Here is a 13396-nt window from a genome sequence, read left to right as displayed (position 1 = left end):
TTTTGGAATGTGGGGTGAATGTTAAAGTGTATCAGGCCACCGAAAAAATGCCCATTTGAGATTAAAACAAACTGGATTACTGAGTTTGCCTAAACGGTAGAAAGTCTTTGCAGAGTTCATTTAAACACTGCAGCTCGCACTGACTCTCAGAGGGGCATGACCTGCAAGACTGCTCGCAGGTCCGCACCGCTAGGAATGAGGCACCGGTTTGGCGAGCTAGTGCTCTGCAAGATCTCAGGGCCCATACCTGTTCGCGCTGTCCAGTCACGGCGCCTCCTCACCACCAGGCGGCGCCATGCAGCGCCGAGCAGAGCCGGGGAGCTGATCGCACGGCGCTCTCCCCGCACGCCCCGCTCCGACTGACGTCGACCCGGAAGTAGTCGCCGGCGCCCGGCCGGCCGGCAGCCTTAACAGCAGCAGGGCTGCGGAGGTTAGGTGCCCGGCTTCCCTATCAAGGCGAGGCACCCTCCGAGGCGGCGAAGGAGACGCCACAGCGTTCACTAGCGCCGGGGCTCAGCCAGGAGGTGCGCGAGCCGGTTGCGGGCACCTCGATGGTAGACTCCCTAAATACTCGGTGGGCCCACGGCCCTGCCCGGTCTCCGAAGCCGCAGGTCGCCTACCCCGCACCATGAAGGACGCAGGGTCTTCCTCGAGGGCAGCGTCCCGGCCGGAAGGGGCTGCGGCGATGCCGAGCCTCCGAGCTGCCCCTGTCGCCCGGCCTTGCCTGTAGGACGTCAGGGCCCGCGACCCGGCCCAGGCCTGACCGGCACCCGGCTCTTGTGTCCGCGCCACATTCGGCGACCCCATCCCTGGCTTTGACGTGAGGGAGGGAGGCTCTGGTCCGGGGAGCCCGCGCCCGCCCGCCATGAAGACAGAGACGGAGATCCTGGCGCCGGAGCGCCCGGCCGGGCCCGGCGTCAGTCACCTGCTGAGTAGCCGGAAGCTGGTGGCCCTGGGGGCCGTGCTCGGCTGGCTCCTGGTCATCCACCTCCTGGTCAACGTGTGGCTTCTGTGCCTTCTGTCTGCGTTGCTGCTGGTGCTGGGAGGATGGCTGGGCTCTGACGCCATCGTGGGGGCTTCAGGGCGGCTGCACCTGGAGCGCTTCATCCCAATGGCCGTCTGCCCCCCAAATCCCGAGGCCGAGAGGCAGCTGGAGCAGGAAATCGACCGCACCATCCGGATGATCATGCGGGACTTCGTGTCGTCCTGGTACCACACGGTGAGCAAGGAGCCAGCCTTCGAGGAGGAGATGGAGGCAGCCATGCGAGGGCTGGTCCAGGAGCTCCGGAGGAGGATGGCCAGGGTGGACAGCCATGCTCTTGCCCAGAGGGTTCTGACTCTCTGCGGTTGTCACCTGCAGAGCTATATTCAGGCGAAGGAGGCCGCAGGGAAACAGAGTGGCCCAGGAGAGCCCTCCCAACTCTGGGAGGCTTACTGCCGGGCCAGCGCTCCACACCCCGCAGTGCAGAGCCCCAGCGCTGAGGTCACCTACGCACGTGGCATCGTGAATGTGTTGCTTCAGGGACTAGTGCCGAAGCCGCACTTGGAGACCCGGACCGGTAGGCACATAGTGGTAGAACTCATTACTTGCAATGTCATCTTACCACTGATCAGCAAGCTCTCGGATCCGGACTGGATCCACCTTGTACTCGTGGGCATCTTCTCCAAGGCCAGAACTAACCCGGCAGGAGTGGCTAATCCACTCTGCCCAGCCAGTGCCCTGGAACAGCCCTCAGTGCCCACATCTCTGCCGCTGATTGTTGAGGTCCAGGGTCTCGCAGAAGCCCCTTCACCAACAGCAGCCCCAGTGCTCCTAAGCTGTAGTGAGCCAGACGGGCCTTCACACCCCTCCCCAGACGTTGAAGAAGGCCATGAAGCGCTGGAGGGAGATCTGGGGGGAGTGCTTGAGGAGAGAAAAGTCGAAAACAGCTCTTCTCATTTCCTGCAGCCTCTGTTCTTGTCTGAAGATGCAGAGCTGGGGTCTCCGTTGTCTGAACTGGGCAAAGAAACCATCATGCTCATGACCCCAGGCCCCTTCCTCTCAGCGACGATTCAGGATGCCCTGCGTGCCCTTGGGGGCTCCCAGCCTCTGGAGCCTAAGGATGGCAAGGGACCCGAAGGAATAGAAGGAGCAGAAGCTGAGGAGGGTCCAGGAACAGAAACAGAGCCGGGCCTGCTTGCCTCCATGCTGAATTCCTGCCCAGAGATCCAGATTGACACAGCAGACAAGGAGGGAGAGCAGGGAAATGACACCTCTCTCACAACTTTGCTGCCCAGTCCAGAGAGGATATGCCCCCCACGCCCCTCGTGTTTAGAGAAGGATCTCACCGATGGTGGGAGCTCCCTGGATTCCAGTCTGCCACAGGTCCTGCTCTCCTCCTCTCCACCTGGACCCCTCAGCTCAGCCACCTTCAACTTCGAGTCCCTGGGCAGTCCAGACGGCCCCGTGGTTATCCAAAACCTTCGCATCACTGGCACCATTACTGCTCGAGAGCACAGTGGCACCGGTTTCCACCCCTACACGCTCTACACGGTGAAGGTACTTGGTGCACGGTCACCACTCTGATCTGGGAATGGATTTGGAAAGCAGTCAGTGAAGCCAGTGTTTGGAAGGAGGAAGTCTGCTCTTACTTAGTTTGCTCTGGTTAATTCAACCAGTATTGATATGGAGGGTCTGAAGCTCATGAGTGAAGCAGAGTAGGCTTCCATGACCCTCTCACAGACCGTCCTAGAATCTCAGGGCTGTCACTGTGCTGGGAATCATACTTTTCAGTGGATACAGCCCAGAAATCCTTTCCAGACTTCTTCCTTGCTAATTTTTTAAGTACTAATATCCTTTATACTTTGTTTTAGAAAGGAAGGCTGTTTACCTGTATATACCTCAAAAGGTAGCGAGCTCCTCTCCCTGGAGATGTTTAAGTGTCGTAGTAGGAACTGCTTGGCAGAAGTGATAGGAAGGGGGTTCCTGTATCAGGTGACTGGTTTGATTCAAGCAGCAGCTCCCTAAAGCTGATTTTGATAGAGTGAAAGTCACTTAGTTGTGTCTGACTCTTTGCGACCCCGTGCGCTATACAGTCCATGGAATTCTCCAGGCCAGAATACTGGAGTGGGTAGCCTTTCCCTTCTCCAGGGGATCTTCCCAACCCAGGGATCAAACCCAGGTCTCCCAGATTGCAGGCGGATTCTTTGCCAGCTGAGCTATCAGGTTTTGATATAGGCTACCTCCAAGTTTCCCAGAAAGTTGTATTCTTAAAAAGTAAGGAATCCTGGGAGAATTCTTGGGAAATTCTCATTCAGAATCCATTAGCACCTGTCAGAATCCATATTCTGACAGCAGGTTCTGCAGCCCAAGAGATTCTGAGACCTAGCCAAGTTTGGAGACGTATCATACAGTGTCCCACATGGAGCAGAATAGCTACAGAGAGCATCATAGCTCCCAGGAGCTCTGGATGTGAGAGCCCTCACCTGAATTCCACATGCATGTCTTATCTAGGCCTTTCCTTCTCAGTACTGGCCTGAGGGACTGCTTTGCTCATTCCAACTCATAATGAACACCTCTGTCTGCCACTAGACAAGCTTTCGACACCAGCCTCAGTCTCACCTCTCTTCCATTGCTAGTCCACAGAATACCTTAACCAAACAGGAACACTAACCTCCTGATGAGAACAAGCACGTGTATCGTTCTCCCACAGCATTCGCTGTATCCTACACAGTCTCCCCCTGTAGGTACGAAGCTGCAGCTTTCATGCCGTTTGGGGCGTTCTCTCTGGGGGGACATTCAGCACTGCTGTCTTTTCCCACGTGCCAGCCCTCCTCACATATGAAGACAGCCAACTGTAACCCCATAAAACATCTCCAGTCTTCACATCTTCCCATCATACAGACAGACGATCTGTCCTTGGGAAGAAAGATTCAGTGTTGCTCCAAGAATAAGAATTAATCAGCCCCAAGCAGAACAAAAACACATGTTCCTTTAGTGTAGTCCAAGCAAACAAATGATTGTTGTTCCTCAGCTGTTTTCGATTATTTGTTCTTCCCTCAAGTAGTATAGATAATCACTGGTTTGAGGATGATGACAAGATGGTTATCTCCCCATATGAGGCATCCAGCCTCATAATTTAGGGGTAAGACATTATCAGTGTTGTACCTTCTGTTTTATCCTCTGTCTTTGGGATTTGAAAGTGGTTATGAGTAAACAGTGTTTGCAGGGAGAACTTTGAGATGGAAGGAGGAGTGAAAGGCGGTGGAACTTCGTTTCCCACCGCCTGGGCCGCCTCTGTTGGGAAGGGCATCACATTGCGTACTGCAGCCCCCTCTGAGATTTGGGCTGTTGGTTAGAGCTTGGAGCGGCAGTGAGGCCTGAGAGGCCAGGGACAGAACAGGAGCAGTGTGCTCCCTTGACCCTGCCCTGTGCTTACTGTCTGCCAGTAAGCTGGTGCAGCCAACAGACCTTCTCTCGACAGTATGAGACGGCCCTCGACGGCGAGAGCAGCGGCGGCCTGCAGCAGGTGGCCTACCACACCGTGAACCGCCGCTACCGCGAGTTCCTGAACCTGCAGACCCGTCTGGAGGAGAAATCGGATCTGCGAAAGTTCATCAAAAGTCAGGAGCTCCCCAGCCCCGGAATGCCTGCTTGCCTTTCACATCCAGCCACCCTGATCTGAAAGGCTGGAGGCCTGTTGTCTGTGAAGAGGGTGGAAAGGGAGAACGTGGCCTTGAGGGTCCCGTGCTCCCTCCGTTTGCTTTTAGGTGTTTGGGGTTTTAGTGCTGAGCAGCACTCATGACAGGCTTTCTGGCATACTGCTTTGCCTCTGAATGCTTTGTTCTGGGGCCCCATCTAGTTTAAGCTTAAGAAAGAAACTTTCGTATCTCCACCTGTGCCTGTGAGGCGTTAAACAGGTTCATAGACTGGTTGCTGTTAAATATGAAACTGTTATCCAGAAGTCCTTGCTGCCTTTCCTTTAACAAAAGGCTTGGTGTGCCGTTTGGTTCTCATAAGGCACAGGAACAATAAGAAGACATAAAATTTAATTCAAACCATAAAAGCTAGTGAGCAGCTACTCTGTTTTTTAAGAAAATGCCAAGTGAAAGTGAAAGTCTCTGAGTCATGTCTGACCCTGACTATATAGCCCATGGAATTCTCCAGGCCAGAATATAGAGTGGGTAGCCATTCCCTTCTCCAGGGGATCTTCCCAACCCAGGGATCAAACCCAGGTCTCCCGCATTACAGGCTGATTATTAACCAGCTAAGCAACCAGGGAAGCTTGTCATCACTCAAATAAACATTTTTAATAAGTTGCTACGTAAATCATGGATTTCAGTTATAGGTTTTCTTTCTTAATTACAATAGTTAATACTGAAAATATATGTGCAGTTCTCTACTAAGCTCATTTAGTTCTCATAACAGTCTACAAGATGGATACTATCATTATCCTCATTCTACAGAAAAAAGCAAAGATTAAGCAGGTTGCCTAAGGCCATTATTACAGCAGAGATTGGAGCCAAAATTTTAACTTGGGCAGTTAGACTTCAGGGCTGTTATGCATCCCTACTCTAGTGACCTCTTATACCTTCTTATTATCATGAATAATGAAAGTAGGCTATCTGTATTATGTCCTTGGGTTATATCTCTTAACTCCTGAAATAAAAAAAATCCCATGGAGGGGAGGTCCCAGGGGAGGGACTCTGAAGGGATGAGGCCCAGGTTTGGTACCCAGCTCCCACCCCAATCTCAGCTCACTTCTCAGCTCCGTTCATAGGTGAGGAGAAAAATCCCCAGGAAATACATTTGGCATTTCCGTGTCTTATATATGTGATGGGTAATAAATGGAATAGTTCTTGGTAAATGTTAATCAGTTAACTTTTTTTTTTAAAGATGTGAAGGGCCCTAAAAAGCTCTTTCCAGATCTTCCATTTGGAAACATGGACAGTGACAGGGTGGAAGCCCGCAAGAGCCTCTTGGAATCGTTTCTAAAGGTCAGCATCCTCTGCTGTCGCTGTAGCCACCAGACACCCAGGCCGAGGTGGAGAGACCTGGGGACCGGAGTTTCTCTCTGAAGTCCTTCTTGTGTCTTTTCAGCAACTCTGTGCCATTCCTGAGATCGCGAACAGTGAGGAGATGCAGGAGTTCCTTGCTCTCAACACAGATGCTCGTATTGCCTTTGTTAAGAAGCCCCTTGTGGTCTCCAGAATAGACAAGGTATGAGCGGGACTGCGTGCTCAGCCTTAGTTTCTCGCAGGGAAGTGGGGAGGCATGTTTGAAAGGCAAGGGAGCTGGGGGAAGGGAGAGCAGCACAGAGGAGTAAGTGGAACATGGACTGGGGTTTTCAAGACCTGTTACCAGTACTGGTGAGGCCATCATTGTTGAATGACCGTGAGCAACCATGAGCGTCAGTACTCCTGACGCTGTAAGTGTGCACAGGTCTCCTGGTAGTATCATGACGCTGTGATTCCAGGGCAAGGGTACAAGGGTCAGTCCACATCTCTACGGACAGGCGGGGGCAGGAAGGCCTCTTCTGGCGATGAAGGTCATTCCCAGCGTTGGTCACTCAGGATGGAGCCCTTAGGCAGGACACTGAGCTGGATTTAGATTTGTGTAGTGATTCTCTGCTGGAGAACAAGGTTCCAGATGGTATCTCGGAACCTTTGGAGATGGTAGCAGAGCCTTTGAGCACCACGCTGGAGCCTGTGAGCAGTGGTTGCTCACTGATTCTCGTGGCTCCAGGACAGAAGTCTGAGGTTTGTGCTGATCAAAAATGCATGTGTTGTAAGAGGTTAGAAAGCACTGACTCTTTGGCAGAAGAGGGGGTCTCCCTCTTCCAATCTAGACTTTAGGGGATAAAATGATAAAGTGGGACTTCAAGTGAGGGTGTTCGGAGACATTCACTGCTATGAGGAGAAGACTGCAAACTAGGAAGGGATAAACGAGGTGAAACCTCGGAGTTCCTTGCAGGTTTGTTCACCCGTGCTGATGTGTTCCTTTACTGATTTTTTTCCTTTTTACCTTCACTGATTTTTTTCAACACCTGTCCCCGGGGTGCCCACTCAAAGCCACGCACTGTACTCATTGCTCATGACATAAGAGTGAGCAGGTACGGACTCTCCCGGCAGACTACCATTCTGTGAGCCTGGAGAGTGAGCTGTATTTTCTCAGCTACGTTCTCCACATCCATGCAGTTCGCTGAGTTGCTGTCCCCTGGTCTCTACTGTGGTCCTCCTTGACCATGTCAGTCTTGCCTTGGCTGTGCTCCCCAAGGAGGACTAACACAGGATAAGACAAAGCAAGCAGCAGTGTTGATCAATAGCGAGAGTTACTAAGGGAAAAGTCAATGTTTCCTTCCATCTTGTTGATATTTTAGGGTTTCATTTGTTCTTTCTCTTTAGCAAGAATCTGTATGTCATTTTCTGACTCTGAGAAATAGAGATAGCTCTTACTCTTCAGCAAAGATTGTTTTATTTCATCTGTATAAATAGAGAAGTTTGTATGAGTTCCAGATCCTTAACTTTAACCTGAGTGGTTTTTGCCATTCTTTCTGTAAAGAAGAGGAATTGTTTGAACTAACTGGAAAACCAGTTTTTGTTGTTGTTTTTTTTTTACTGTGAATTGCTCTGCACATTTTTATGTCATAAATGTTTTTAGACTGTTCCTTATTTTGATAATCTTTTTCACTCTTCCTTTTCTTTGCATATTCTTACCTGTATCACTTCCCCTTTGTCACATCTTGGTGAAAGTATTATCAATTTGAAAACTAAAAATCATTCTTCTGTATGAAAAGAAAGAAATTGAAAGTGAAAAGCATTTCACCAGCCTGCAGAACTCCCAGATTTTTATTTGTCATGTTGTTTTGGCTTCTTTTCCCATGGAATCCATCATCTGTCTTAAATCTCTGAGGAAGAAGATTTTCATGGCTGTGGAGGGAAGGGGAGAGAGTTGCCACTGAGTCATTAGCTGGCATCTGACCGTGTGCGTGGATAGGGCTCTGCTAGACAGGTCAGCTGGCTGCTTGTCCAGGGTGCAGAAAGCACCTTGAGATAGCTGCTGCTGCTCGGTGGTGCCTGTCTAACCCCACGTCTGTGACCCCTGCAGATGGTGGTGAGTGCTATCGTGGACACGCTGAAGACCGCGTTCCCTCGCTCTGAGCCCCAGAGCCCTACAGAGGAGCTGAGTGAGGCCGAGACAGAAAATAAGCCCCAGACAGAAGGCAAGAAGACTTCCAAGTGAGACACCGTTCCCAATTCTCAGGGGATCCCCAGTTTTCAGTCAAAGCCTATCCCTGGTCTTAGGTCCTAGAATAGAGGGGAGGGGTCACCTGTGCCTGTTTTGTGCAAAGTCAGACTGCGGACCAAGCCCAAGGTCCTGCAGAGGGAGCCTGGCTTCATGTTGGTCTTGCCTGGAAAGCCAGGGCCCAAACTGACCGGGGAATTTTGACTAGAAGGAAAACTCTAGAATATGGATGTTCTTTTTTTTTTCCCTTGGGGAATTGAAACATTTCTTTTCTTTTAAGAATTAAGGCTTATAACTAATCTCTGTTTGTCATGGTTTTCTGGCTCAGGAGTCGAGTACACTAGCAGTAAACAGGAACGGGCTAGAAGGGACCCCTTCGGGGGGTCACTGATTATTGCTGCTGCTGCTGCAGCCTGCGTTGGCAGCTCTCACAGCCAGCAGGTGGGGAGGAAGGGCACCACACTTCCCTTCCCAGACACTTGCTGTATGTACCTGGGCCGTTCCAGAGAGAGAGACAGAGCTGGTGGGAGGATGTTTATGTGTGCGTCTCACTGTCTTTTTCTCTGTGTTCATGTCTTATGGGCTGGCAATAACCCTCACAGTTCTTAGCCTTTTTTTCCCCCCTCACTGGGCCCATATTTTGAAGGGTAACCATGTGGCCTGTGCTTATAAGAACCCTATTTCTTGAAACATTGAGGTTAGCCCTCGTGATTCCCTCTCTGGTTTTATCTGGAACTCAAGGGGAATAGTGGATGTGCAAAAAGGTGTGAGGAGCAAGGGCAACCTTGATGTTTGGCGCTTGTCTATTTAACATTCAACAGATTTTTAACGAGTGCACAGTAAGTGCTAGCCACTCTCTAGCCTGTGGGACACAGCTGTGACGGACAAGTCCTTATTTTACATTAGCAAAAGCCCTTTCACAGGCGCATTGTAAGCATAGCTCAGTGCAAGAGTTGCAGTGTGTGTAAGAATATTTATTGTTTGGGGGATTTCAGAGTGAGGCATCTCTTGGCAACTCTGACCACCGTAAGCTTCCAAGAATAAGTGTGGACATGCCCGTTTTGAGGTAATAATACTTGTCAGCCCTCTGTATGGGGATCAAGACCATGAATTACACACTGTTTCTGCTCTTCATTTCTGTGCCAGATCCAGATTGAGGTTCTCATCCAGTAAAATTGCTCCAGCACTGAATATAACTGAGGCTCACGAGAAGGTTCTCTACTGTCTCCAGGACAGCGGTGTGGTGAGAATCCCTAGAGAATTCTTGGGATCATCAGTTAGGAGGTCAGTCCTGCCGTTATTGGCAGTTGGGATGTTCTGCAGAATCAGAAAGGACTTTGGTACCTTCCTAAGGGACTGAACCAACATCTGGGTCTCTGGTTTTTATTCTAGGAGTATTTTCTCAGACTGGTTTGGAATTCCTATGAGTTCTGGGCTGGCCAGTTGGCTTCTCAAGGGTGGTGGGCTTCTCAAGGGAAGTAGGCTTGGGATAATAGGTGATAGAATGAGAAAGCCAGCTCCTGGAAGGAAACACGATTTTTGTAGCAAACGACACTACAGAGGCATTGTTGTCCTTGCAGTTTAGGTTAAAACAAGCGCCTTTTCCTTAGGTGGTCACAGGGTCAGTGGGGTCCTCTACTTGAGACACGTGCAGGGAAGTGACGGGAGCTGCAGGTGCCCCCACTCCCTGCACCCTACCTGTGACACAGCTCCTGCTCTCTCCTCAGGAGTCAGAGACCCTCTCCGTGTCTGGGATGGAATCCTTTATTGAAAAACAGGCAAAATTACTAGAAGTGCAGCCCGCAGATGCTCCTGGAAGAGATTCTGAAGAGACCCCTGAGGGCTGTGTGGACGGTCGCGTGTCAGATGCTGCTGCTCCAGCCCAAGGCCTCAGCAGCAGTGATCCAGGTGAGTGACAGCGGGGAGCCCAGTGTGTCCGCTAGCTTGTGACCGTTGGGTGGCTCTGTCAGGTGCCAGGGTACAGAAGGGCACAGTCCCAGGGCTGAGTGGATCAGAAGAACTCGGGGCATAAGCAGGGCGTCCAGTCCAGAAAGATAAGGTCCATGCTTCTATTAATTGTGGTGCGATTCTCTCAGTTGCTCCTAATGTACACTGGCATTATCTGTGGATTGCTCCCTTCCTTTAGAAGCTGTCTTCTCTGGTGTCTGTGGTGCCACTTTCTGGTCTTCCTGTCTCTCTTGTGGTCCCTCCTCTGTCCCTTCTGTCGGCTCCTCAGCCGTCCAGAGCTTCATTCTGTCCCTACTCTGTGCACTTGTCCTGTGAGCTCCTCTGCTGACCGGTGTCAGCCCTCACGTGTGCTGGTGATGCCTCAGTGCTGGAGGTGTGTTTCCACTTGCCTACCGAAGTCTCCAACTCAGTCGTGTCCGACTCTTTGCAACACAGTAGACTGTAGTCTGCCAGGCTCCTCTGTCCATGGGATTTCCCAGGCAGGAATCCTGGAGTGGGCTTGCCGTTTCCTACTCCAGGGGAATCTTCCTGACCCAGGGATTGAACCCGCATCTCGTGTGTCACCTGTATTGGCAGTTGGATTCTTTACCACTAGTGCCTAGTTCCCTAGTCTGGGAAGCCCGGATGTACTGCAGGGCAGCTGAACTACAGCTCACACAAAATGGAATTTCTCTTTTCCTCTGGATCTGTTCCTTCTGTTATGTTTACTGCCGTGGCCAGCAGTGCCGCCTGGTTACCCAGGTAGAGCAGAGGCAGACGAGCTGAGGCCACCACTCTGTCTTCAGGAGCATTTGAGGCAGGGCAGTTGGGTTTCCCGGAGGTGCAGTGTTCTCTGCAGAGGGAGAATTAGGAGGCCTGGATACTAGTAGATTTGCTGTGCTAGAAATTATAGGAACAAAGTCTTTTAAATCCCACAAGACAAAGGCTTCCCTTGCAAATAAAAGATCACAAAATCCTGGGCCCAGAAGAGGAAAAAAGGCTGACTTCACCATTGTTTCTCAGGCGCCCACAGTCAGTCCGCACTGTGGACCTCAGCTCAACTCTGAAAAATGGAGTTTACAACCCCAGCTCTTCACACACGTCTCACTGGTTAAGTAAATGTGTTATGAGAGCAAAAGCATCAAGAGAACTATGAGAAATTATAGATAAGATGGGATGGGTAAGATAATATAATTCTAGCCAAAATCAAGTCTTTAAATGTGGTGCATTATCTTTCTAAAGGGATCATTTATTCCTGTGCCGTTCTTTGAGCCCTGAGAGACTCCACGTGCTCGCATGATAGATAATTTACACTTTCACCAAGAGGACCTGGGCCCTTGGTGCTTTCGCTCACTGTTACTGCTATGCTACTTGTCGCCACGTGGTGGCAGCTCTGCATGTGTGCATGCTCAGTCTCCTCAGTGGTGTCCGACTCTGCAGCTGTGTGGACTGCAGCCCGCCAGGCTCCTCTGGCCATGGGATCCTCCAAGCAAGAATACTGGAGTGGGTTGCTGTGCAGCCCTAGGTAAATGCTAAACCTGCGAAGAAAAGAGAATTGAAGAGGGAGATTGAGGAATGCTGTTTTTCCAAGAACTGAATATCACATTTTGAGCAAATAACCAGAAAGCAGACACATCAGCTCCTGTGCCCCCTTGAAGTACAGGAAAAAAAGGAGAATATATACTGGATGGGATTAAGAAGAAAGTAAGCTTCAGTTCCAGCACATTTATCCGAGTTTGACATCGTTCACATTCTATAAGAACCCTTAAGTGAGCTGTGCTTGGGCACGCTTGCACAGAGAAAACCCACTGGTCCTAGACTAATACAATTACTGTCGATGATTAATTATAACTTTAATCACAGCTGTAGTACCAGATAGCAGAGGATTTTTTCAGGAACATTCTGTAGTTCTGGGGCAGTCTCCTGGAAGGCAAGTCAGAGGTGATGGGGGACCCCATGAACAGAGTTAGAGAACAGATGCTTCTATCCATAAAATACATCTGTTTAAAAAAGTTCTGCTTAGCATGGGTATGAGCGTGTTTGTGGCCCTTGCCGTCTATGAGACAGGAAAGAAGTGAGTAATCATCAGGGCCTTTTACCAAAAGTGCAGTGTTCTTCCCAGAACCACATGTTATCTCAAAATCAAACTGAGGTCTCCTGGATCCTAGCCCTCAGCTCTGTGTAATGGAGTTGCTTTCAGAGCCACTTGTTTGCGGAAAACAAGTCCCACGTCTGCGGCCCCGCACATTTCCTTGTGGAGGCGAGTGATGGAAGGGGACCGGCCCTTGCCAGTTCCAGTTAGTCACCAGTTGTGAGCACTTACTTGGAACAAAATGTGTTCAGCTACCTGGGGGAAATACAGAAGAACCAGAAGGAAAGTAGGCAAAATAGTTATATATAAAATCAAAGATTTTATAGATACAAAATTACTCTGACTTAGGAACATAAATTGTAAAGAAAGACAGAACCTATCACTGAGCTTTGTAGAGATGCAGTAAACATCTCTTGACTTGAATACAGATAGATTACACAAATGTGAGATGACTGACATAAAGGTGGAGCAGATCCAGGGCCCTGAAATGTGTCCTCGAGTGCAGGTCTCTTCCGAGTTACTCCAGATGCCCTTTCATCCCCAGGAACAGAGACCGAGTTGGCTGACACAGCCCTGGACCTGCTTGTCTTGCTGCTCATGGAACAGTGGCGATGGCTGTGTACAGAGAGTATGCAGAAAGTTCTTCATCTTGTCTTCGGGACCCTAATCCAGAGGTAGGCCTGCTGGGTGCCCTTTCAGGTAGAGTCTCAGGTTAGACGGAGGTTGGAGGTGGTTCTTGATTTCTGTCCTAGAGAGGGACAGCGTAGAGTCCAGGAGACCTGCAGCCAAAAGAGAAGAGAGAACCTGTGTCCAGGGCTGTGGGGTGACGAGCTGCAGAGCATCACGTGGTTGTCTGAGGTGTGGACAGACCCGCTCCTGCACGACCCCCGGCATCATACCCTGAATTCAGGCGCTGCCTCGGCTGAGCTCCTCCTCCACTAGGGTCCGTTCTCCCCCAGTTTACCCCCAGGCCCTGTACCTCTCACCTTGTTACAGAGGACGTGTCTCTTCACCAATAGTATACAGTCACCATGACTACCAACAACAAGGAAGAAAAGAGAAAACCATTGTGTGCTCTCCTAGTAAAGATTAGTTTCTCCAGAAAGGGTGGACATGGTCACAGCTGAAGAAGC

The 13396-nt window shown here is 50.4% G+C and overlaps 1 protein-coding gene across 3 annotated transcripts in view; it reads left to right on the top strand.

Moving 5' to 3' along the window:
* Positions 1 to 372: 372 nt before the first annotated feature.
* SNX19 (sorting nexin 19) overlaps positions 373 to 13396 on the top strand; it is a 32444-nt gene continuing 19420 nt past the window's right edge. For all 3 annotated transcript variants that reach the window (XM_027960051.2, XM_027960050.2, XM_042238204.2), the window contains exons 1-8: positions 373 to 2539; positions 4464 to 4602; positions 5876 to 5976; positions 6080 to 6199; positions 8087 to 8217; positions 9371 to 9467; positions 9952 to 10132; positions 12808 to 12937. In XM_027960051.2, the coding sequence (XP_027815852.1) occupies positions 866 to 2539; positions 4464 to 4602; positions 5876 to 5976; positions 6080 to 6199; positions 8087 to 8217; positions 9371 to 9467; positions 9952 to 10132; positions 12808 to 12937 (2573 nt within the window). In that variant the 5' untranslated portion in view covers positions 373 to 865. The remainder of the gene's footprint in view (positions 2540 to 4463; positions 4603 to 5875; positions 5977 to 6079; positions 6200 to 8086; positions 8218 to 9370; positions 9468 to 9951; positions 10133 to 12807; positions 12938 to 13396) is intronic.

Source organism: Ovis aries, chromosome 21 (assembly GCF_016772045.2).
Source record: "Ovis aries strain OAR_USU_Benz2616 breed Rambouillet chromosome 21, ARS-UI_Ramb_v3.0, whole genome shotgun sequence".
NCBI lineage: Eukaryota > Metazoa > Chordata > Mammalia > Artiodactyla > Bovidae > Ovis > Ovis aries.
Note: the sequence above shows the minus strand (reverse complement) of the source record. Positions and strands in the feature narration are given on the sequence as shown.